Source organism: Oculina patagonica, chromosome 1, assembly GCF_052425735.1.
Source record: "Oculina patagonica isolate OP01 chromosome 1, crgOcupat, whole genome shotgun sequence".
NCBI classification, from domain to species: domain Eukaryota; kingdom Metazoa; phylum Cnidaria; class Anthozoa; order Scleractinia; family Oculinidae; genus Oculina; species Oculina patagonica.
In genome coordinates this window covers 44,901,640-44,926,802 of record NC_135758.1, presented here as the reverse complement: position 1 = coordinate 44,926,802, position 25,163 = coordinate 44,901,640, and the positions used below count along the sequence as shown (strand labels likewise).

General features: G+C 40.2%; 1 protein-coding gene and 1 pseudogene across 3 annotated transcripts in view; one reads left to right on the top strand and one right to left on the bottom strand.

Annotated features, from left to right (window-relative positions):
- LOC144633552 (mitochondrial antiviral-signaling protein-like) overlaps positions 1-7,786 on the bottom strand; it is an 85,880-nt gene extending 78,094 nt beyond the window's left edge. Inside the window, exons 1-4 of one of the 2 annotated variants that reach the window (XR_013567069.1) lie at positions 7,336-7,786; positions 6,789-6,844; positions 5,774-5,835; positions 5,023-5,091 (exon numbers count right to left, since the gene is read on the bottom strand). Coding sequence is in view for 1 of the 2 variants with exons in the window: in XM_078492402.1 (XP_078348528.1) it covers positions 5,806-5,835; positions 6,789-6,844; positions 7,336-7,609 (360 nt within the window). In the remaining variant the exon portion in view is untranslated. Of the gene's footprint in view, positions 1-4,615; positions 5,092-5,773; positions 5,836-6,788; positions 6,845-7,335 lie in introns of those variants that run through there. The other variant, XM_078492402.1, reaches the window with a different exon arrangement.
- An 8,343-nt stretch (positions 7,787-16,129) lies between these two features.
- Positions 16,130-24,838, top strand: LOC144633484 (sulfotransferase 1B1-like; annotated as a pseudogene). Its single transcript, XR_013567068.1, has 4 exons — positions 16,130-16,263; positions 22,523-22,897; positions 23,538-23,632; positions 24,387-24,838. The product of XR_013567068.1 is annotated as a sulfotransferase 1B1-like (transcript).
- Positions 24,839-25,163: the final 325 nt, after the last annotated feature.

The window sequence follows — 25,163 nt, the reverse complement described above, 5'->3', positions numbered from 1 at the left end:
TGTATTGCGGTATTTTGTAATTTTTTGAGTGATTTTTGGGGATGTTTGGCAGGTGATAGTTTTTTTTAAAAGAATTAGTAAAATTTAGACAACTGAGAAATATTGAAAATTTAATGTGAATTTAACATTGGAATTTGAAGTTAGAAATTGGCAGACGGACACCAAACAGTCCCGTGACATCCTGGAGTGTTTTTGCATGGGGGTCAACTGTGTGATGATGTTTCCATTTTTTTCTTCAATCCCCACTGATAAAGAACTGTTGTTGGTGTTATGTTGGTGTTATCACATGTCAAGCCTTTAACAAGGTATGAAAGAACACAAGGATTTAAATTATTCTGGTGCTCAATTTTTGCGTAACTAAAATTAATGTTACTCAAATTCCTGATGGATTCTGTCTTAAACTGTTACGAGCTTAGTATTTCCAAATTATTGCATGTCAATGTAAGGCAAGACAAGACATGCCTTGGTTCTTATGTAATTCTCTTAAAAACACATAAGATATTGACTATAATTTTGTCTGTGCTATGGCAATTCACAGTGGGGTGATCTTGATGTGTCTTTAACTTGTAGACTGGACTGGACTAGTAAAACGCGGACTAGTAAAACGCGGACTTGTAAAACGCCTCTAGACACTTCGAATTCCTTGGCCACAATCATCTTGCGGCTCTCTTCAATACATAATGTCTCAAAAAAACAGTAACCTCAGAAAGAAGTCAGAAGCAAATAAGGTCGAAAGACCGAATTTGAACATATAACGGCAAATGTTCTAATGTCACGAACGTAGGAGTCGTGTAGGCCCGTCACCTTTATTTACCACATACTGCCCCCAAATTAAAACAGTACCCTCAGAAAGAAGTCAGAAGCAAATAAGGTCGAAAGACCGAATTTAAACATTTAACGGCAAATATTCTAATGTCACGAACGTAGGAGTCGTGTAGGCCCGTCACCTTTATTTACGATTGACTGTTGATTTCTGGACGGGCCCCGTTCTACCTCGTGCGAGCAATACAAACGACTGCACTCAACAGACGTCAAGTAGTGGAAAGAAAGAAACATATGCACACAACTCATAGCATCAATCCCGTTATTTTAGTAGGGGTTTGCAGAACGAACATGTGCTATACTGCAAAAACATCTCCACGCTAAAACAGACCATAGAGTGCTCAAAAAAGCTAGAAATATGCCGTCGAAGAAACACACAAGAGCTTCAAACACAAATTGTTTCGCTCGCTAAACCGTTTAGTTTTATCCGATTTACAAGCGCTTGTTTTACAAGTCCGCGTTCTACAAGTCCGTGCTTAACAAGCCCTCGTTTTACAAGTCCGCATTTTACAAGTCCGCGTTTTACTAGTCCTCGTTTTACAAGTCCGCGTTTAACTAGTCCGCGTTTTACTAGTCCGCCTTTTACAAGTCCGCGTTTTACCTGAGTCCGCGTTTTACTAGTCCGCGTTTTACTAGTCCGCGTTATACTAGTCCGCGTTTTACAAGTCCGCGTTTTACTAGTCCGCGTTTTACTAGTCCAGTCCAGTCCTCGAAATACAGTATGCCAAAACTTCCCGCCCTCTAAAGATAAGTCCTTGACGGTTCTTGTCGTTTTTCGGTGCCTATTCATCTTCGGCATCTTTCTCATCCACCTCTCGTTCTGTCCTGTGTCTGTCATCACACGAAAGAAAAGCTGATTCTCAAAAAATCTGCCACAAAAGGAAATTGACAAAAACAATATGAAAACCATATATCGAAAGTTTCTTATTCTAAAATTTTATCATACGTCTTAATTCAGAGCTACAAAGAAGTTCCTCCTTTTGAGTTATTGATACTGTTCTTACAGTACCTCTTTCCACTAGCGAAATTTTACAAAATTCCTTCGCGGCGAAAAGGTAGCGCGAATCCAGAACAGACTCCAATCGAGAGTGGGTTAATTCTAGATTACTATTAATTAACTATTACAACATTCATTTTTAAAATAGTTTCCCAAGCCGACTAAGCTAACTAAACGTCGAGTGTATCTTTCAGTAAACAAAACATGCCGTTATGACGCCGGAAATCCAGCTCACGCATACTATACCCCGTGACTCACGCAAACCTCCGACTTACGTGCTACTACAGTCATTCCTTTCTAAACATTTTTTTTGACCACCACCGTACCTTTCTACCCAAAAAACTCATGAAACCGCCCGGTTTTAACCTGTTTTAACCTTTCAAAAATTAGAGCGTTCGAAACTAAATAAGATCCGTAATCACAAACAACATACAGCCGTTTACCAGCACTCTTTAAAACTCCTGAAACCCTTCAAAATCAGGCAAAATAAATCTTTGAAATAACCTTTATCAATGTTTCTTATTTTTTATTCAGTTCTATAAAATGCCTTTCATACACTACTGTCAAACAAAAATTTCAATTTCCTCGATGTTTCAAGACAAAAGAATAACAAATATTTCGTGCACAATGTAATTTGATTAAGCCAATATTATCACGTCTAAAAATACTTCAAGCAATTCATTGAAAACCCGTTTTTTTTTCGTATCAACGAAAACCACTTTCGAATAATCAATACATGAAAATAACAATAAAATCAAAAGGAAGAAAGGAACCTTTCTAATTATTTGAAGACTTTCAAAGCCGTGATATTATGCATCCAATCCGCGATAAAATTTAATTACAACAAAATCCAAGTTCTCATTTTGAATTCCATTTTTTTCAGTTGATACCTTTATCCAACTTGTGAAAAATTCCATTCAAGTTCCTATTAATACTGTACATTCCCAATGTTTTGCTCAGGTCTTCAGAAGCGTCTTACTAACCAAATCTAAAATAATTCCAAAACATGCTGTACAAACATTCTACTCTTTGTGACAAACGACTTGACGACCAATTGTTCAGAAATGAAAATCGACACAGTTCTTGCTAAATAAAAAAAAAGTTTTACGGCGGAGTCAGGCTCAAAAAATATACCGCAAGATCACACCCCCATTCATAGTCAGAAACCAGCAAACCATCTAGTTTGCTAAAAAAAACACTGCGTGACATCAATGACGTTACCTTTTTCATTTACAAAAATAACTTTAACTTGTCAAAGTAAGTGCAATTTCACAATGGTGAATATCAGTACAGTATGGGGCCCAGTTCTCGGCCGGGTCCAGTTCTCGGCCACTTTGTGTTTAACGCGTTTTTTCACACTCCAGTTGAATCAAAAGAAAAAGGTATTTCCTTCAAACGATAGACTGATTCATGTGCTTTAAGTATCTTGAGTTTGATCGTTCAATTCGATATAGAAAGCTCACACGTCGAGTTTACGCGGAGGTAGGTGAATTTGCATTCCCGAAAAAGTTGTTTGTTTACGGCTCCAAATTCATGGATGTAGTTAAATTCGTATTTTATCCAAAAGCCCCCACCATACGAGCTAATTTTTGGCATGTGAAACGTAGAATAATTCAGCTTTCTGCTTTAGTTAACTTTTTGTTGAACCGTTGTATTTTTTGGTCTTAATTTACTTCGAAATTTTTTCTTGCGACGTTTGCGTATTTGCCAGTTCTCGGCCACCCTGCTCGCTATCACAGCTTAGCGCTTGGTTTTTAATATAATTTCATCTGCTGCTGCCAGAATGAAAGAAATAAATGTTTTAAAAATAAAGTTCAATCTTATCTCTAAGTTTTGAGCTGACTCTTGTCTTGTCTATTATTTCTACAACACCTAAATCTTTCAAGACCTTTTCACTGCAAAATAAACCATCTAAATGCACGGGTCACACAATGCGGTTTTGCCAGAACCTGCACATAGGCAACTAGGCGCGTTAAAATCCTTCTTTTCTAAAGTAAAACAAAGCATCATAAAAATAATTTGGGATCGATATAGTATAAATAGGTTTACAGAGTGATTTTATGACTGTGAAAATTAATTGAGCATTTTTTTATAGATAATTACGCACAAGCTTTTTAGTGACCGAGAACTGGGCCAAGGTGGCCGAGAACTGGGCCCACAAATGGAGCTTTTATTTTTATTATTGCTCGGGCAAATTAATTTTTGACCGGTCGATAGCTTTACACCAAAAAGCTGAATAATGTAGCTAGCTCTGGGAGAAATTTCAAGTTCCTGCGGTTCTTCTGAGGTAAGAAATACAAGTTTACGTCAAAAGTGGCCGAGAACTGGGCCAAGGTGGCCGAGAACTGGGCCCACAAATGGAGCTTTTATTTTTATTATTGCTCGGGCAAATTAATTTTTGACCGGTCGATAGCTTTACACCAAAAAGCTGAATAATGTAGCTAGCTCTGGGAGAAATTTCAAGTTCCTGCGGTTCTTCTGAGGTAAGAAATACAAGTTTACGTCAAAAGTGGCCGAGAACTGGGCCCCATACTGTACTTTGCCCCGTAAGCTTTTTTCTCTGTCCTTCCGCCGAAGCAAAAAAACACAACCTGATTACACATTAACCCAAAAGTCGACCAAGTGTGCCTGCAACGATTTCCTGTCAAAACTAAAATGAAAACCATTGCGGTATGCGTCACCCGTAGCGGTTTTGTAGCAACCCCAAGCTATCCCCGTCTTTTTGGCCGCGCCAGGAGACTACGCTCTAGGACGACCAAAGGGTAAACTATAAATCGGCCACGCCCGATTAATTACAAAAATGACTACATCAAAAATCCATTCAACAATTTCACCAGGCACAAATTATGGTGCGTGCAAAATAGGACATGCCAACGAGGGATGTAGCTCATTCGAACAATGTCACTTAAAAGACCTGTTTGCACGCTCTTTTACACAAAGAAATACTTGACTGCAGTCACGTAAGTTGGTCGCAGTAACAAGAGATGGCCAGGTGAAAAGACAGTAACAATACCAATCCACAACCACAGGTAAATTGTAATAAAAGCCGTCATCGTTTCTATCGAGGATAAAGCTCGCAAATAATTACAACTCAGCTGTTCAAATTGTTGCAATTTTGCTTGAATCTGGAATAAATCGTTTCAGTTTGTAGATACATAATGTAACAATAAGCATAAATTATCAAGAGCAGCTTCCCAGCATCAACTCTGCGATCCACGCAGAGCTAAATGAATTATAAAACAATTTGCTTGTAAACCACCAGTTCCAGTTCCCTGAAAAAGACATCAACACCATTGATGTAAAAAATTGCATTTGAAATTTAAATGTACATGAAGGAATAATGAAAACATGCTCACGAATGATGTCCAAAAAAATCAAAAAAGCAAGAAGCAAAACTTCACGTTATCGTATAAACCACAAATTTCCCAAATAAAAAGTATAGTTAAGGTATGATTTCAAACGAAAAGTTTTCGGGAACAATCTTGGAAAACTACACATCAACGATCAAACATTTTCGTCCAACATCGTTTTGGAAGAGCACGTTTGACCGTTACCATGATTTCCAAGTTTGATCTGGCTCAATCAGCCGTTCATCCAACATTTCACTTCACAAGCAAATGTTTATTGGTTTAGCCACCCGTTTTTGTGTGCGACAGAACAATGTTGGACGAAAATTTTTGATCGTTTTGCCGGGGCTTAAGACGTTCACAACACATTTGGGAACGCTAAGGTATTTCTAGAAGGACGAGTAATTTGCAAACCTTTAATAAGACAATTACAACTTGCAACCCGCTGAGTCACGTCCCTTATAGTGTTTCTGTTTCAAGGGATGATTTATAATTCTTAGAAACCTCATTACCTTTTATGCTGTAGGTAGATCATGACAATGACCTGATTATAAAAGAAAGGAAAATTTGTGCTGACTTCAGCATGTAAAGATGTTTTAAAACTTACCTGTTATTAGTTTTCTTCTGTTGCTAGGGCAATCATGAGTGATTGACATCCTCAAGTACAACCTGTGGAACACAATACTCATCATTAAAGGGACTATGTTAGGGATTTAAACGGATTTTTGAACAGCTACAATTTATATTTGTGCTATAGGAAACTGAAAAAATAATGGTCCATTTTTATTAAAAATTGCTATTTTAGAGCGCTAAAGTTGTTTAAAAGCGCGTTTGGCTGCGGATGGAAATGGACTGCAATTTGAAAAAGAAGGGCCAACGTTTTTAAGTTGTTTCCAAGCGCCTTAAAAAAATCAATGTTTATAGTCGAAGTTTGATTTCTATACACAAATCAAGGTGATATCTTCAATTAAATGTTTCCGTTTAGACCAAAAATCTGCAAAATCCCCGTAACATAGTCCCTTCAAATGGGTGTTTTTCCCTGAAAATTTCCTTTCACTTTCATTTGAACTGTTTATTCGTTGGTAGCATGCTGTACATTATTCCACTGCAGTTTTGTTGTCGAGTTAAGGCTGGTTTCCATATTTTTTCTGCTGGTCCCAAATGGAATTACAAATTATTACGGAACATAGATTGCATTTTTTTTTCAGCAAATTACCTACTAGTGTTAACTTTGAATCCGGACTTAGAAGTGACCATAGAGAGATTTGGTGCGCATATATGGACGACAGGTTTAAAATTCAGAATCGAGCAATTACATTGATATGGCTAGCGACCATTTAGAAACCAGTTTAGCTTTAGCAGCGAACGAGTCGATTAAAAAGGAACTTTTGTATCAAGGAAGGCAGTTTAGATACGTGAGTGCTTACATAGAGATAAACAGGGAGTTGTTCACATACAATGGCGATGAAACCCAAATATATCAGATATCTGGCCAAAAAGCAACGTAGATCAGTATAAAGGAGTGAAAGCATTTATTTGGAAAATACTACAGCTAAAAGCAACATTACTTCAAACTTAAACATTGGGACAAACTTGAAACGACTTGTACTTATATATCTTACTTGGTTATGAAATGCTTCTATATTTCCTTCGTTTCCTATGTCATCCTCTGGAGCTTCTGTGTAATGAAGAGGTAAAATGTTAACGTAACACGACAGGAAAGATACCCCACTAGAATTTAAAACCGATATTGTAGAAAATGAAATTCATGTTGACTACTGACAAGGGCATAACTATGGTGTAAAATACAATATTTTTTAAGAAACAGAACGCAAATTATTTCGGTCAAATTGGATTTCTGAAACTTTTCATTTTGTATACATGAAAAATATTCTTGTAGGTGCATTGTAATTATTTTAGGCTCAGTAGAAGATTAACAATAAATGAAAACACAAGTAAATGGTTCTCAGCGAATCTACATCCGTAATTGTTGAGGGATTATTCTTAATTATAGTGTATGTTTATACTCTGAATATGGTAGCTATAGGAGGATATTAAATATTTTTGTTCATTTCATATGTATCTTCTTTTACCGATAAAAACATTATCTTCGAATGGAGCCGGAAATTAAAATTCCCTGTAACACTGGCTAAACTGATTTTTACTTACCTTCGTCCTGTGGAAAGAGAAGGTCCGCTAAATGTCCACAGCCGGTTTCTCTGAGCGCTCTTATGAATTCTTGAAAACTATTTGGTCTTCGAACAATTCTACACAACAATTCTTGAGCAGCTCGCCTAGGACCATGGTTCGCCTCTTCGCATTTTATCCTTTCCTTGTCACTCGACGTTAAGCAAGATAAATATGGCAGCATATCTACTGGAATGACATCATTAACAAGCTCAGGAGAATACTGGATAATAAGGTCTCTCCCTTCCCTTTCCATCTTCAGACAAGAGAAATTCGCTTTTCAGTTGGCAACAATGAACTGAAAAGTAGCTGAGGCCGGTGACGACGAAACTGAAATGTCTCTCGACGATCAATAAATCCACGAATTTTTTATTAAACGGTGGTTTACCCAGGAAGAAAACTGAAAGTTTTGTCATCGAAAAAAGTTTCATTTTCAAATGTTTTTAGTCACCTGCTATTAAAAAAACCCCACGGAAATAATATTAGAAATACGTATTGGAAACATCTTGCAAAGGTTAATGATAAGATCCGAGAGCGGTTAATTCCCTATCACAATTCATTCAATACTTGCCCGCACACGTATCTCTGACACACGTATCACTTGTTTTGTAAACAATGACTCTCAGTATAAAGGAAAACCCCGCACGATTTTCGGGAAACCCCCTTGGTATCCAGGTATCGGTGATAACGTAACAGGAACACGGTTAAATACTATATATGATATTGATTCCACGAATTGTGCTAAATTTAGCAGAAACTGAGAAGGACAGACTCTGAACAAATAAAAATAATTCCGGGAGCGAAGTTGGTCGTGGAAGACGTCAGCTCTGCGTAACACAAACAAATGCGTAGGCGAGGATTCACTGCCAACGAGACAAGTATAAATTAAAGTTTTATGTAGTGTTCAGACGTTTGTATTAGACTGAAGATATTTTCAATTCTTGCGCGATTGACTTGTTTCAATTTGCCGAGTAAGTTTTATTTTCGATGGCAGTTTTCTATTTGCCTTTATTGCCAGAAAAACTGGTCGGCAAGGCCATGAAAATTTAAAAGTAGGATTTGTAGAAAATCAGCCGACCAACCAAAAGAGGAAGCGATTCACATTTTAAAGGTCATTCTCTTGGGGGAAGCCAGAGAAAACACCAAAAGATGTTTAAAATTTACATGTAATATCTCAGAACAACGTCACTGTTGATCTATATTTAGGTCAGCAGTCAGTCGCCTCTTTGGAAATGCGCTTACTCAGTCAAGGCTTACTAGGGTACCCGCGGGTACGAGATCAAACTTGTTTTGAAGTTGTAGTTCGTGTTTCGTTATATTGTAAAAGGCCGTTTGAAGGTGCGTAACGTGTTTTTAACTTTGTCGACTGGACGCAGAACTTTGACTACCTCAAAGTAACGACTGCGATCCCAAGACTGTTTCTAAACCTGACATCAACGAATTGAGTCCAATTAAAGCGCCTAAAAATCGGCTTAAATATCGAACGAAACGTTTCACGCTTAATGTTTTGTTACACGGGACAAATTGCAACAACGATTTTTCGCACAACAATGTTGGCAACACGTTGTGAATTTTTGACTTTAGTCACACGGCAAAAACTCGCAACGCGTTGCCAAGTCAAAAGTTGCGCAAAAAATCGCACCCGATATCATGTTACACGGTGTTCGATTTTTCGCGAAACATTGTTGCGCAAAAATCGTTGTTGCAAGTTATCCCGTGCAATACAGGCGAATCGAACCCGTTACTTCCGGAGTTGCCTGCAACTCCTATTCCTGAGTATCTTAAAGTGATGCACGGCTAGCACGACGACACTTTGTATTGGACAAATTTAATTGGGTCTGGCCGATATTCCGACTAGTCAACTAGTCTTCTACAGGGCCAGCTCTAGCTCTAGTTGACTAGTCGAAATATCGGCCAAACCCAATTAAATTTGTCCAATACAAAGTGTCGTCCCCGTGCATTGACTGAAGTTACTGTTTTATACACCTCGAGTGAGTTCTAGTACATGCATCTCCAAGCTACGTGAGATCCGGCAAAGAACAGTGCCATAGTCTTTCTAACTTTGTGTGGCCCTCTGCATTCTATCGTCCCACATCCTATTTTTGGTCGAATTGGCCTTTTCTATTCATCACGCAAATAGGTCACTTCTATTATGAAGGTCACGATTATCGCGCCATATGAATACCAGCAGAAACAGGAATCCATAACGTTGACTATCTTCAAGTTTCTCTGCATTCAGCACAACATAAAGCGGTGACACCAGAAAGGAAGGAAATAATTGCTCCTGCCATTCTCCCAGACATAGCTTACGCCTTCAATTTAACTTAAGTGTCATGGTCAGAAAAAATCAAAGAAATCAAAGAAATTTTGGCCACAGTCCAAAAACTCATACTTTGTCAATTTGTAGGCCTAGGTATGTAACTGAAAGATATGAAGTTAGTTTTTCGAAATATTCAATTTTACGGCAGAAAACCACAAATAACGGTAATCGTACCGGAAGCTCAAATTTCACTTCTCGACAATCCGAACTTTCACGCTTTTCAGCTTCTTGCTACCCAGACGTTTCAACCGCTGTAAACCTTTCCTTACCTTAGTTGCATAGATTGACTCTTCCTTTATTGAAATATAGTTAGTATTTTTATCTCTGATTATTTCTGAGCCAGCTGAGCCTCGATTAAGTAGACACATTTTTCTCATTTAGGAAAAAGGCTAAAATAATCCAAATTCAGTGAAGAAAAAAGCTGACCGGTAGTGCTTCAAATCTTCTGATATTTTAGCCAAAGAGAGTCCAGTCGTTGAATTTTAGGTTTATGGTTTCAAAAGTGTAGGATCTAGTAGCAGTTTTTGACAAAGGTCGATCAAAGGTCGACAAAATTACAATTCCGCGGCTTTGAAAAGAACAACTGAAACACGTGACACGAAACACGCAATAGAGTAATTTGTATATTTTTTGGGCAAAGACAACACGGTAAAATTAGCTTTGAAGTTTTATACGTTTGAGACTTTAGGAAAATAGTATTTATCCTAAAGATTGCCTACAATAGAAGAAATACCAAAAATAACAGCACTTGAACTCTCCCTGATGTTTGTCACGCACGAGCGACTTGGAGCGGCGAATGACAAAAATATTTTCCATTGATTCAAAGTAAGTCATATTCTGAAATAAGAAAAATCTATTTTCTTTAAACTTTGCCCACCAATCTGTCTTAACTAAAAAACGAAACAGCTTTCATATTTGCAAATATCGCAAGAAATATTTTTTTTTAAGAATTACATTCAATTGGACCACGACCGGCCTATTTTTAGCAATGGCGACAACTGAAAATAGGAAAAAACGTCGAGTCACCGCTTCGAAAATTTATGCTCCAATTTTAGGAATTGTCTTAACTCTTCTGGAATAAATTGGACCTTTATCTGTATAAAGCACGCAATTTTGGTTCGTTAAAAAGAAATAAACAATACGGAATATTTTTGATTTGAAGTGTACTTGGCCATCTGACGCCAACGGCTCAAAAAAATTGCACATTTTCAACGGGTCATTGCGCAAAAGTCCAACTACTTCCGCATTACATTTGTTTCCATACCAACTAAAAAGAAGTCAAAGAGTATGGAAATGGAAAAATATGTTGTGGTTTAAGCGAGCTTTTAGTGCAACCAGGCGGCAACTTGGCTTATGTTGCGAACATGTTTTGTTTACATTGCAACAGCGGGCAGTTGCTCAAGCGAAAAGAATTTAGCATAAACAACACAATATTTCGTAAACATTGTAACTTTACAAAACTTTATATCAGTTCACACAATAAAACATCATTTAAAACTCGAAAACCTTAGCAGCTAGCGAGTCAGCAAAAAAAAAAAATACTGTCGCCTACCTGCAAGCCGATGAGACAACAAAATTCATTGTCAGGTCCGCCATGGCCATGTTATTGGATTCCACATTTCTTTCTGGTTTTCGTCAACCATAGTATCCGCAGAAAGTTTCAAACGGTAATCATAACACACATAACATAACATTGAACATACCACATGATTGTGATAACTTAAACAAATGAAAGAAAGTTGCGGGCAACACATCCCAAGAAATCAAGCGATCACAACAGATCGGCTTGAACAGTTGATTGAAAGTTGCGTCACGCAATCTAACCTGAATCCAACTGCCTTATGGGCGAACTGAATAATTATTGTCCAAGAATCGGACTGTCCAAAATATGGGCTGTAAATATTTTTGACCGACGTATTTGTTTGATATCTTGTTTTCGACCACTTCCTTCCTACATCTGGATGCTTCCAAATTTGAAATTTTAGGCTCGCTTTTCAAATACAAAAAAACCCGCTTTTTCAAAATAATAAATTGTTCTGAAAAAACGATAAAGGTAAGTAAGAAAGAAATAAAAAGTGGAACAAAAATAAGTCTTTACAAACCACGCCGCCACGCACTTGTCATCCATACTTTGTTGTTGTTCTCGCGAAGCATTATCAACTTACAAAACAAATGGAGGAGTTGCGCATTTTGTTTCACACTTCAAAGTATAGAGGAAGTTGCGGCAATCGAAGGGGATAACCGAGCTCGTTCGTCTTGGAGACTGCAATGATCTTATAGGAAACCATTTAATTTCGTGGCATTTCTGTTAGAGCACGAACTAGTTTTTGCAAGAGCAGGTGTATTTGGATTGTCTTCATCAAAGAAAGGCGAAATTATATAAGTCCCAAGCATCGCCATTCTAGTTTTTCATAGGAAATATTCAAAACAGTACGGGCCTTTCTAATATCCCACTCACCGTGGTGATAAAAAAGCCATTAGAAGCAGAGATGTGCTAAATGTGCACATGGCCGACAAGATCAGGTTTGTAAACGTATCTCACATTACGGTAGTATAAGCTTATAGATTTCCTTTAATGGCTGAGTGGAAAATTTTTCTAGGCAAAAATGTCTTGTTCACTTTTTCGTTGGCTATATTTTTAGTGTGGCCAGAAAATGTGCAGGGTTTTTCTATCCTTCTGATAATTTCCACCCTACTTCTTTCTCCGTAAGAAGGAATAGATGATGAGGTCAATTGAGCTCTATTACACCCCCCCCCTCCCCCCTTAACGAACCCGCCCAACCGGGGAATGAAAAAACCCGTCCGTGAATAGGACTGTTTGAGTTTTCTTTTAGCTAAATACGTTTTCAGCTTAAAACGTAAGCTTCGTTTCTAATAAACATACCAAAATGGTGCACACGAGGACATATACATCTGTTAAAAATATTTAGAGCCGATATTTTGGACAGTCCGATTCTTGGACAATAATTATTCAGTTCGCCCATAAGGCAGTTGGATTCAGGTTAGATTGCGTGACGCAACTTTCAATCAACTGTTCAAGCCGATCTGTTGTGATCGATTGATTTCTTGGGATGTGTTGCCCGCAACTTTCTTTCATTTGTTTCAGTTATCACAATCATGTGGTATGTTATGTTATGTGTGTTATGTTTACCGTTTGAAACTTTCTGCGGATACTATGGTTGACGAAAACCAGAAAGAAACGTGGAATCCAATAACATGGCCATGGCGGACCTGACAATGAATTTTGTTGTCTCACCGGCTTGCAGGTAGGCGACAGTATTTTTTTTGCTGACTCGCTAGCTGCTAAGGTTTTCGAGTTTTAAATGATGTTTTATTGTGTGAGCGGATATAAAGTTTTGTAAGGTTACAATGTTTACGAAATATTGTGTTGTTTATGCTAAATTGGTTTCGCGTGAGCAACTGCCCGCTGTTGCAATGTAAACAAAACATGTTCGCAACATAAGCCAAGTTGCCGCCTGGTTGCACTAAAAGCTCGCTTAAACCACAACATATTTTCCATTTCCATACTCTTTGACTTCTTTTTAGTTGGTATGGAAACAAATGTAATGCGGAAGTAGTTGGACTTTTGCGCAATGACCCGTTGAAAATGTGCAATTTTTTTGAGCCGTTGGCGTCTGATGGCCAAGTACACTTCAAATCAAAAATATTCCGTATTGTTTGTTTCTTTTTAACGAACTAAAATTGCGTGCTTTATACAGATAAAGGTCCAATTTATTCCAGAAGAGTTAAGACAATTCCTAAAATTGGAGCATAAATTTTCGAAGCGGTGACTCGACGTTTTTTCCTATTTTCAGTTGTCGCCATTGCTAAAAATAGGCCGGTCGTGGTCCAATTGAATGTAATTCTTAAAAAAAAATATTTCTTGCGATATTTGCAAATATGAAAGCTGTTTCGTTTTTTAGTTAAGACAGATTGGTGGGCAAAGTTTAAAGAAATTAAATTTTTCTTATTTCAGAATATGACTTACTTTGAATCAATGGAAAATATTTTTGTCATTCGCCGCTCCAAGTCGCTCGTGCGTGACAAACATCAGGGAGAGTTCAAGTGCTGTTATTTTTGGTATTTCTTCTATTGTAGGAAATCTTTAGGATAAATACTATTTTCCTAAAGTCTCAAACGTATAAAACTTCAAAGCTAATTTTACCGTGTTGTCTTTGCCCAAAAAATATACAAATTACTCTATTGCGTGTTTCGTGTCACGTGTTTCAGTTTTTCTTTTCAAAGCCGCGGAATTGTAATTTTGTCGACCTTTGATCGACCTTTGTTAAAAACTGCTACTAGATCCTACACTTTTGAAACCATAAACCTAAAATTCAACGACTGGACTCTCTTTGGCTAAAATATCAGAAGATTTGAAGCACTACCGGTCAGCTTTTTTTCCTCACTGAATTTGGATTATTTTAGCCTTTTTCCTAAATGAGAAAAATGTGTCTACTTAATCGAGGCTCAGCTGGCTCAGAAATAATCAGAGATAAAAATACTAACTATATTTCAATAAAGGAAGAGTCAATCTATGCAACTAAGGTAAGGAAAGGTTTACAGCGGTTGAAACGTCTGGGTAGCAAGAAGCTGAAAAGCGTGAAATTTCGGATTGTCGAGAAGTGAAATTTGAGCTTCCGGTACGATTACCGTTATTTGTGGTTTTCTGCCGTAAAATTGAATATTTCGAAAAACTAACTTCATATCTTTCAGTTACATACCTAGGCCCTCAAACAGACAAAGTATGAGTTTTTGGCTGTGGTCAAAATTTCTTTGATTTTTTCTGACCATGACACTTAACAATTTATGCTGGGGACACGAAATGAAGAAAACTCACTCCGGACTCTCAATATGGAAAGCTCGAGAAACTGATTCCAGGTGACATGACATTACATTTTATTCAAAAACTAACTAAGATTGCTAGGTAAAGACGTCTTGCCTTTTCTTTTCTTTTCCTTTTTTTTAGGCATTTATATCGTCACAGTCCGGTATACGGGAATCAGCGATTTGTGTTTGTTTTCAGTTGTGGTATTAAATTAGGATTCATCCAACGGCGAACTGATTGCCCGGTACTGATTGATGTGTATAGCATGCCAAAGAAGCAGAATCGCTTCAATTTTAGCTACGTATGCGATGCATTTACTTAAAATGTGAAATATTGCGAAGAAAGCGATATTTTGAACATCAATGTTTATTCCCAATGTGACACAAAGCAGCAGTCTTTTAAAAGAGAATTGTTACCGAGAGACGATGAATTATCCTCTCTGGTTAATGACGACGTGACAGGTTCTAGTCTGTATTCAATTACAGTGTATATCGATCGAATCCATGTTTCTAGAAGGGTTCCATATGTCTTAGAAGGTCAGAAACTAAACGGTCATTCTGCTTGTTAACTCCTTGTTAGTTTATAAACTCAAAGATGCCCCAAGCTAGAAATATAAGCGTCCGTATTGTGTGTTGCGCAATCGTCAAAATACTAAAACTTGCACTGATGTGGAAAAATGGTTGATAAAACACGTCTAAATAATTTACTTAAGTTGTACGTTTCTCTTTTTCTCGTGTGGTTTCTGTGCAGATTTACGGTTATTTGAGTACAAATTCAGGATTCCGTCAAATTGTTCAATTGATTGAACACCGAAAGCTTTGCGTGACTAGCATAACATCAAGAGCGCACTCTATAAGTTCTTAACCTTGCCGACATGTACCACAACGCCTTTGCCGAGTTGGAAAAAACAACGGGAAGGAACTCGCTTCATCTAAAGTAACTAGATGCAAAGGACTATTTGACATCGGCTTGGTGGAAATTAGCGTTCTGATGAAAACCAGTCTATGATCTACAGTTTACTGATACACTATTATGAATAAACAAAGACGCAAACAAACAAACAAACAAACAAACAAACATGACCAGGGGCTCGACCGACATTTTTTTCCTTAGACAGCACCTTCCACTAAGGAGGAACGTATAAAACGGACCAGTTTTCTTTTCTCAAAGCTGACAGGGGCAGTCAAGCCTGCGAAAACAGACGTTTTTCTGGTCGTCGCCAGGGACTGCGGACCATTTTTCCAATGTGGTGGGGGGGGGGGGGGGGGGCTGATTAGTGACTTGAAGTGGGGGACTTTAGAGACTTTTTTCTTAGAAAGTCTCTATTTTTTTGAAAATATTGGGGGGCTAAGCCCCTCAGCCCCCCAGCTCCGCGGTCCTTGTTCGTCGCTTATCTCCGCCAAAAAATTTCATTATTTTTCGGCGGAGAGCAATATTATTATTTTTTGGCGGTGAGAAGCGACGACTGGAAACATGTCTGTGTTCGCAGACTAGGCCCAGTTAGATCAAATGTCATCTGAGTGTCATCTGGGAGGAACCCCTAAAAATCACCACATTGGGTTTTTACCAGATCTGTTACAGATGGCGGCAAAATATGTTACTTTTTCAGTATACAGTAACCTCTCGTAATTATGGATGACATGGTGATGGTTCATGGTATTCCATGGCAAAAGCGGTCAGGGAATAACAGAAGAAAAGGTGGAAGCTTTAACAAGATTGCCTGCCAGAGAGGATGATATCTTCATAGTGTCCTTCCCCAGATCAGGTTCGTTTACCATTTAGAAAGTTTTTCTTAATGGCGCTGTTTGGACTCCATATTTATTCTTCGAGCACATGTTTCTACAACCCCTAGAGGGGGGCACAACAATTCGTGCAATGTCACATCCGGGCTACAAAACAATACAAAACGACTTATCTAGAACGTTCGGCTTGTCACGCAATGTCACGTCCGATCTCTAGTACAAAACGGCTAGTCTAGAAAGTTAAGCTTTCAACATCCTCCACCTCGCAACTTGCGGTAGCATGTTGCGACTTAATCAGTCCTTAAAGCAACTTAGTCAGTCCTAATAGCGACTTAGTCAGTCCTTATAGCGACTTGGTCAGTCCTTATAGCGACTTGGTCAGTCCTTATAGCGACTTGGACGAACAATCTCTCTCCCTCTCCGAGTCCTCTGTGGAAGGGTGACTTCAGGTTCAGCTTCTTCATCAACATCCTCCATCGTCTCGGCCTCGCTGTCTAAAATCCCATTATCTCTTTCAGTACTCTCTGGTGAGCTTGTAATGGGCGGGAGATTGTCAGATTCAGCACAGAGCTCCAATTTGTACAGTTTGCGAATTGGTCGGTTTAGCAATCCCGACTTCACCTGGACAGTCGCAGCACGGCACCTTCCATCTCTGCCAACAATCAGCTGCCGGACAACCCCCATCTTCCAATTTAGACGCTTTTCTCTGTCATCAGCTACAAGGACAACTTCTCCTTCTTTTAAAGGATTTGGCAATGTCTTCCAAACTTCCCCCTGTGAACCCAGCACTTGATGTAGGTATTCTTTCTTCCAGATGTCATTCATGGAGGAAAGCCACTTTTTTCTCCGTTGAAATTCATCTGAGATGTTCAGTTCTCTTTCTTCTTCTTTGAAGTCTTCTCGCGGTGGCAACAGGAACTGTTCAGGACACAAAGGGATAGGAACACCACCACCAGGATCGCTCGACTCCCACAAGTAAGTGATAGGCCGGCGGTTGATGACTTTCTCCACCTCGGTTAGAGCGGTTACTAATTCCTCCCAGGAAAGCACATCATGGCCCAACGAACGACGTAGCAGGCCTTTAACAATGCCCACTAACCTCTCCCAGGCTCCTCCCCACCAAGGTCCGCGTTCCACCACAAATTGCCACTTCATGTCAAGATTCTTCTCTTTAACCCACTTAGCTGCCGCCACAAAGTTTGATCCATGATCACTTATGCACAACTGAGGGACACCTCTTCTGTTCATAAATCTCTGCAGTGCCTGAGTCAACGCTTCTACAGACAACGACGTCACAAGTTCCAAATGAATGGCTCTAACTGACATGCAGGTAAATACTACGAACCAGACCTTGCTGTTATCCTTCAGGTATAACGGTCCTCCTAGATCCATGCCAGTAGTTTCAAAGGGACGCTTGCAAGTTACACGACACCTAGGTAGAGGAGGTGTCTGTTCAGATGCAGGAGCCGCCAAGAACCTGCTACATTTCCTGCACTTCCGTATCACAGATGAGACTGATTTCTTAGAGCGCAGGATCCAAAGTCCTTGGCGTCTCAGTTCTGAAATAACTGTCGCAGTACCAGCATGTTGCATTTGTTCGTGAACATGAAGCACCAATTGGTTGACAACACCACACTTCTTAACTAGCACTGGATGGAGTTCCTCAAAGGTCGCTTCCACTTGTTGCAATCGGCCCCCCATCCTGATTAATCCTCCTTCCAAGAACGGGTGTAAGGACTGCAGACTAGACTGGCGGTAAACTGGTTGGCCATTTTCCAGTGACTCTAACTCCCTCCAGAAAAACTTTCTTTGCACTTGTTTCAGGATGACCATTTTGGCATATTGCAACTCTTCTGAGGTCAGCATAGTTTGGGTGTTTTTAGGAGACTTGCGCCAATGTAGCATCCAGGCAACACTTCTCAAAGTGCGAAGGTACTTGCTCGTTCGGGTTGGGTCAACAATTTCCTCCACATATTTGGGTTCTTGATTGTCAGCTACGGCCATCATCAGCAATGCAGTATCTGTGTCATTCTTTGGATGCTTCGGCCATTCTGCCTCAGGTCGTTTCAACCATTCCGGGCCGCTCCACCAAATCTTCGCGCCAGACAACTGAGCTACCGTCATACCCCGAGTAGGTAAGTCCGCAGGGTTTTCATCTGTTGGAACCCACGACCACACTCCACCAACAGCAGTAATCTCTTCCACGCGGTTAGCTACAAACACTCCACCCACGCGCGGTCCTTGACTTATCCACGAGAGAGCAACACTGGAATCTGTCCAAAGGAATTCATCATCAATCTTAAGGACACCGCTGTACTCCAGTCTCAGTGAATTCAGAAGTCGAGCTCCTAGTAAGGCACCAAGAAGTTCTAGGCGAGGTATCGTGTCTCCGTTCGGTGGGGCAAGTCTACATTTCGAAGCAACAAGATTCACTGTTACGTCTCCATTTGTGTCTGCAACACGAATGTAGGCTGCCGCAGCATAGGCTCTGGAGGAGGCATCACAGAAAACATGAAGTGACAGTTTTGTGTACTTGCACTGAGAGGGAGTTATTCCCAACCATCGGTTTACTCTCAGATGGTTTCCTCCTGAGAACCCTTTCAATACCTCTTCGATACGCCTTCGCAAATCCGGGTCAACTTCCTCATCCCATCCAAGTTTCTCTTTCCAACAGTCTTGGACAATAATCTTCAATGGAGTGACAGCAGGGCTCACTAGCCCACATGGGTCGTAAATCTTAGACAGGCAGGACAACACTTCTCGCTTTGTAAGTTTCTTGGGTACCATATCTTCCAGATCAACAAGTGGAAGAAGTTCATCAGATTTTAAGTCCCAACTAACCCCAAGTACTTTGTGGAGTTGCTGCACTTGGCTGTCTGAAAACTCATGGAGCAGATTTTCATCGTTGGATCGAAATTTCCGCAGGTTAAAGCCACCATCTTTAAAGATACGCACTGCTTCATGCCAGAACTCCCTTGCTTTCTCAGTGTTCTCCATTGAGTTCACCGGATCATCCATGTAAAGGTTGCGAAGAAGTTGGGAAGCCATTTCTGATTCACCGATGAAACCCTCTAAATGCTGTTTTAGGACTACTTGCAGCAGAAATGGTGAGGATTTGGCACCAAAGAAAACCTTCTTGTATCTGTACACCTCGATCTCCCCTTGCAGGTTGAGCCACAAGAAGCAACAAACATTTCGGTCTTCCTCACGAAGCGACAGCTGGAGAAATGCCTTTTCAAGATCACCAACAACACCAACTTTGCCAACTCTGAAACGGAGAAGTATGCCCCACAACAGCGGTAAAAGGTTTGGTCCTTTCTCAAGGGCATCGTTAAGAGAAAGGCCTCCTTCAGACTTAGCTGAGGCATCGTGTACAATACGCAGTTTAGTTGTCTCTCGATCAGGCTTAACAACTCCTCGATGTGGAAGATAGGACTGAGGAATGCAGGCTTCTGGTAGCAGCTCAATGTGACCCTCTTCGAGGAGTGTTTTTAACTGAGTGTCATATGCTGTGTACTCTTCAGGCGTCAACTTTCTCACCATGCGACGAAGCCTTGTTTCACAAAGGGCCTTGTTAAGTGCTAAATGCTTTCGGGCTTGAGGAATCCAAGGCCACGACACAACATACTTCCCAGATTCATCGCGTTGGATAGCATTCTTTACCTCCTGCTCAAGGTCTCGTTCCAACACCTCCTCCTGTGCAACACCAAGGTGGTCCAAAGTCCAAAAGTTCTGAAGTTGTTCATGAACAGAGGCTCGAAATGCATGGACATGAGCTCTGGCAGCCACACCCGCAAATGGAATGGATCCACTTCCACCATGAAGGACCCACCCAAAAATTGTTGGTGTTCCTTTGAGGCCGTTCCTCAATTTAACTGTCATACCTTGGACAATGGTGTCATAGCAATCTTCGCCAAACACAATACCAATGCTATCTGTACCAGGACCAGCAAGATCAGCAAGGACTGGACAACCACCAACAACCTCTTGAAGGGCTCGATAGGACTCAGGCTCCACCCTCTCAAAGACACCAGACAACTCATCCATCACTACAGCTTGGAAGGTAAAGGTATTTGGAAGATTTACTCCTCTTGCAGTCACCTCAACAACATCGAATTCGCCTTCCAGCACATCTCCAAGTGTCTCAATCCGCAAATGACGTTTGCCCACAACTCTCTTTGGTACATTTGCCGCCAAAAATGAAGACATCATTGTAAAAGTGGCCCCAGTGTCACACAGTGCTCTTACAGCCACATCCCCAATAACAACACACACAGTTCTCATCATCACGCCAGCAGTTTTGATGTCAGCATTCTTAGCGGAAGACATTACAGCAGCGTTTGGAGGTTGAGACGACGGTGGCAAATGACTCTGGTTAGCTGGTGTATAAGGAGGGGCAGCAGGATTCCAACTTGGGTGGTTTGGTGGGTTACTGGTACTTGGAGTGGGGTTTTGAACTTCTGGAATTTTCACTCCACCAGTCTTGCATAGCTGAGGGATATGGGATCCTCTCCCACACGGGCATGGTTTTCGAAACCCACATGCGGCCATCCGGTGTCCACGTCGAGCACAACGAAAGCAAGCCCTTATTTCTTTCACTTTCTTAAAGCGATCATCAACCGACATAGGTACAGAGCACTGTTTAGGACTATGTGGACCCTTGCAAAAGGTACAGGTTACAGATTTAGCCATTAAACCAGATGCAGTTGGCAACAAAGTTTTTTCTTTTTCGATAGACTGGTGCTGTTCTACCTCAACAGGCTGGTCAGCACTCTCTCGGATTTCCAGTTCCTGTTCCAAAAATTTCAGCAGCTTCGAAAATGTCACATCTTCCTTTGATAAGCCAGCTTTTTCTCGGGCCCACACCAATCTCCAATCCTTGGGAAGTTTTGATTCGATCAAAGGCATCAAAAGGGATCCATATTGTTCAGTAGTAACTCCTTGTACTTCAAGCGCTCGCACAGTTGCACAAAGCTCATCCAATGCATCTCTCATAGCTTTATTGGATTGTTCAAGTGGTTTCATGTCTGCTAGTTTAGTCATTAGGCGATTTTTTTGCACTTCATCCTTGCCATAGCGTGATGTCAGGCGTTGTACAGCGACTTCATAGTTTGCCTCTTCAGTTTTGATGTTTGCAATGTATCCTGCGGCTTCGTTAGATAGCAGGGACTTTAAGTAAACAAACTTCTGCACGGTAGGTATTTCAACGTTATCATGTATTGCTACTCTGAAAATGTCCCAAAATTCTGGCCAGTCCAACACATCGCCCGAGAATTTCCTAAGGTCAGTCTTTGGCAACTTAATTTTAGGCGTACTTGACGTATGTTTTGGTGATGGAGCAATGGGTTCAAGCTTCGCACTTTCATTTTGCTTTTGGCTGTTCTTTAACCATAATTTTACATCATGAATTCGTTCTCTTACCATATCGAACCATGGTCCTTGAGCTTCCACTTCATCTCCTACTTGAGTATCATCGTCCAAGAGCTTCTCGATTTCCATCTGCAGATCCTCGGCTTTCTGCAATCTCGCAACAATCGAATCGAGTTTTTCCTCCACTCGAGTAACTTCAGGCAAGTCGGACTCAATCATGTTTCTAACAGCGTCGAAATCCCTTTTCATCCAGCCTCTCAACCCAGTGCGGGCTCTCCTCAGCTGATCAATTTGTTTCGTCTTCATTTCGATCGGCGTTGGCGACAGACGAAAGTAAACAACACTCGAGGCTAGCGATTAAACACGTCGCGGGTCACCATGTTTGGACTCCATATTTATTCTTCGAGCACATGTTTCTACAACCCCTAGAGGGGGGCACAACAATTCGTGCAATGTCACATCCGGGCTACAAAACAATACAAAACGACTTATCTAGAACGTTCGGCTTGTCACGCAATGTCACGTCCGATCTCTAGTACAAAACGGCTAGTCTAGAAAGTTAAGCTTTCAACAGGCGCAACGTCTGTAGAGTTGCAATATCGAAGGGAGGGGGATCATAACGAGCTAGCCAGCACTCGGGGAGATTAGGATGGGGGTGGGAATGCGGATACACTGGAACATTGCTATTGATTCCCATACCGGCCGTGTCTCGTGTATAATCAACGGAGTCCATGAGTTCCAAAATAGTATTACTTCCTCGATTTTGCGCATTAGTTATAGTGAAGACGCTCTGATCTTTAGCGATGAAATTGCTTTGACAGGAAATTCGTGACTGTATAGTAGATGCAAAGATGGCGAACACTTGATTTGTATCATGTTTATCCGCCCTAAGGGTCTGGTTTATTTTGACAGGTTCAACATGGACTCAAGAAATAGTGTGGCAGATAATTAACCATGGCAAAATCGATGATCGTCGATTGGATGTAAGAGTGCCATCTATTGAAGGAATGATTCTTCCTATCAAATCTTACCCTTACTCTGTGGAAGATGCCAAGTCTGTAGAGATGATGTTCACAAGCTTCCCCGCTCCACGTGTATTCAAAACGCATCTACCGTATGACTTGGTTCCCAAGGGTCGCGATGAAGAGACCAAACCTCGCTACATTTACATGATGCGCAATCCCAAAGATGTCTGTGTGTCTTTGTATCATCATTGCCGTAACATGCCTTTCATGAAGGAAATTCCTACTTGGGATGAGGCTTTTGAACGTTTTATGAATGGGAGAGGTTAGTAATGTAATGTGTGTAAATTTTAAACCCCGTGAAACTTCTACTTGCCCGTTAGTAACTTTGTTGGCGACTTTTGAATCTCTTTGTGATGGTCTATCAGTATAGACATGGCATTCTTCATGCATCTTGTACAGCAAAGTCTCGTGACAAAAGATTAAGATTCCAAGTGAATCAAGTGAGAAAAGTGAAGCATTGATAATTATTCAATCGACTTATTTTAAAACAATAACCGAGAAACTACGCACGTTGAGATTGGTTAATTACTTTGATCTATTGGCGGGCAGATGCAGAGCTGACGCCAATCGACTCCGATGTGAATCCCAGGCGTGACCCGAGATAATTATCCAATTAAGGGCACTTTCCATTAGTCAGAACTGGTTGGCCAGACCAGTATATTCGAGTTCTAACAAATGGAAAGCACCTCAAGTCTAATCGTCAAAGTGTTTCAAAACTCGAGGGCAAAAAATGTTCAGCTAAACTGCAAATCTTCAATAGGAAACAAGAAGTCAAATATAGTTTACCTTAATAGACATTAACCGGGCTAAACGAGCTATCGAAAGGCAGGTAAACGAAATAAAAGGCATATACATTGTTAAAATCCTATGTTTTAATGTGAGACTATTTATTTTGTTTCCAGTCATATACGGTGTGTGGTTTGATCACGTGCTAAGCTGGTGAAAGCACAGAGACGATCCTAACATTTTATTTCTGAAGTATGAAGACAGGAGAAAGGTGAGGAGAAAAATAGTAAATTTCTGATTAATGCGAAGAAAACGTTTTCTGTGTCTCAAAGAGTTATGGTAACAGGCGAAAACGAGAGGACAACTATTCAAAGTCGTTTGCATAGTACTTTATTATGGATGCAAGTCAATTCCCCGTGCGAATAGGAATGCTGCCTCCGGGCCGCTCCCTGATTGGTTTAGCAACGCTATTTAAGCTGCTCCCGCTTTGACGGTCACACGTTTTGCAGTATTAAGAGTCAATTGTAAGATCTTCAGCCAAACTTTGCGCCCCACCACCCTCTCGAGAGATCTGTGTTCGGTCTCCTCGAGCGACACTCCGTGTCGTTTCTTCTACGCCGGAGTGTCCCTCCCCCTCCCTTAGCATTTAACAATGACTGCAGGAATAATATAGTACTATGGGGCAAGCACTTTCAAACATTCACAAGTGCATCTATAACAATCTGGAAGCAAGAAAGGAAACCATTTTTTATGTTGGAGTTATTTTCCTCAATCTCATAAATAATTATAACTCCCAAGGAGGTCAATGTCGTTAAAGTAATCAACGTACAGTGTATGTTCAAGGTCTTATGCGAGTCTCACAAATGATGTAAAAAGATTTTGTTGAGTGTGACTAGAGGAAAAAGATGGTCTTACCATCAATGAAATGTTAAATGGTTATAGTTATATGATGTTAGCACTAAAGAACGCAATTGGTAAATTTTAAACATACACATTAAACATCACTAGATGTGTTATTTACTTAGGATCCAGCGGAGGCTGTCCAAAAGATAGCAAGGTTTATTGGTAGAGAACTCTCTCCAGAAACACGTGACCTCATCTTCCAACAAACTTCATTTGGTGCCATGAAGGGCTCTGGTCACACGAATTACAGTTAGTTGAAAGGAGTGAAGGGGGATGGCTTTATTCGAAAAGGTCAAGCAGGAGGATGGAAATACTTTTTTACTGAGGAACAGAACCAGTTGTTTGATAAAGTGTTCAAAGATAAAATGAAAGGATCAGGACTTATATTTGAGTTTGAAAGTTATTAAAAATAATATCGCTGAAACAACCAGGAAATACAATACTTTTAAAAGTTTCCCAGACTAGAAAAAATACCCCCTGCCTCTTCCTGAAAGATAGCTAAGTTAGACGTAGAAATCCTTTCCCTCAGAGTGCAGTTTCATGGGGTTGATTACAGGATTTGTTCAATTGTAATGTCTGCTCAGCCCACAGCAATATGCGGACTTGGTAAACATCATGTTTTCTAAACAGTAGCATTTTGAAGGACTTGAATTTAACGTCGGAATAACCGAACTGATTTTTTATCTAAACCTTTTAAAAGAATGATCTGCAATCTTATAACAAATATACTCACCGAACAAGGGGTGATTTCATGATACCGGGGCGTCTTTCATTCCCTCTTGTGTCTCTGAGTTCGTTTACAAGATAGCACCACAAAATGTCATACAAGTGCGAGTTCTCCCCGGTTGCTGCACCAGATCGAGATTTTCATTCCGGTACAAACATATGTTCGTTTCAAA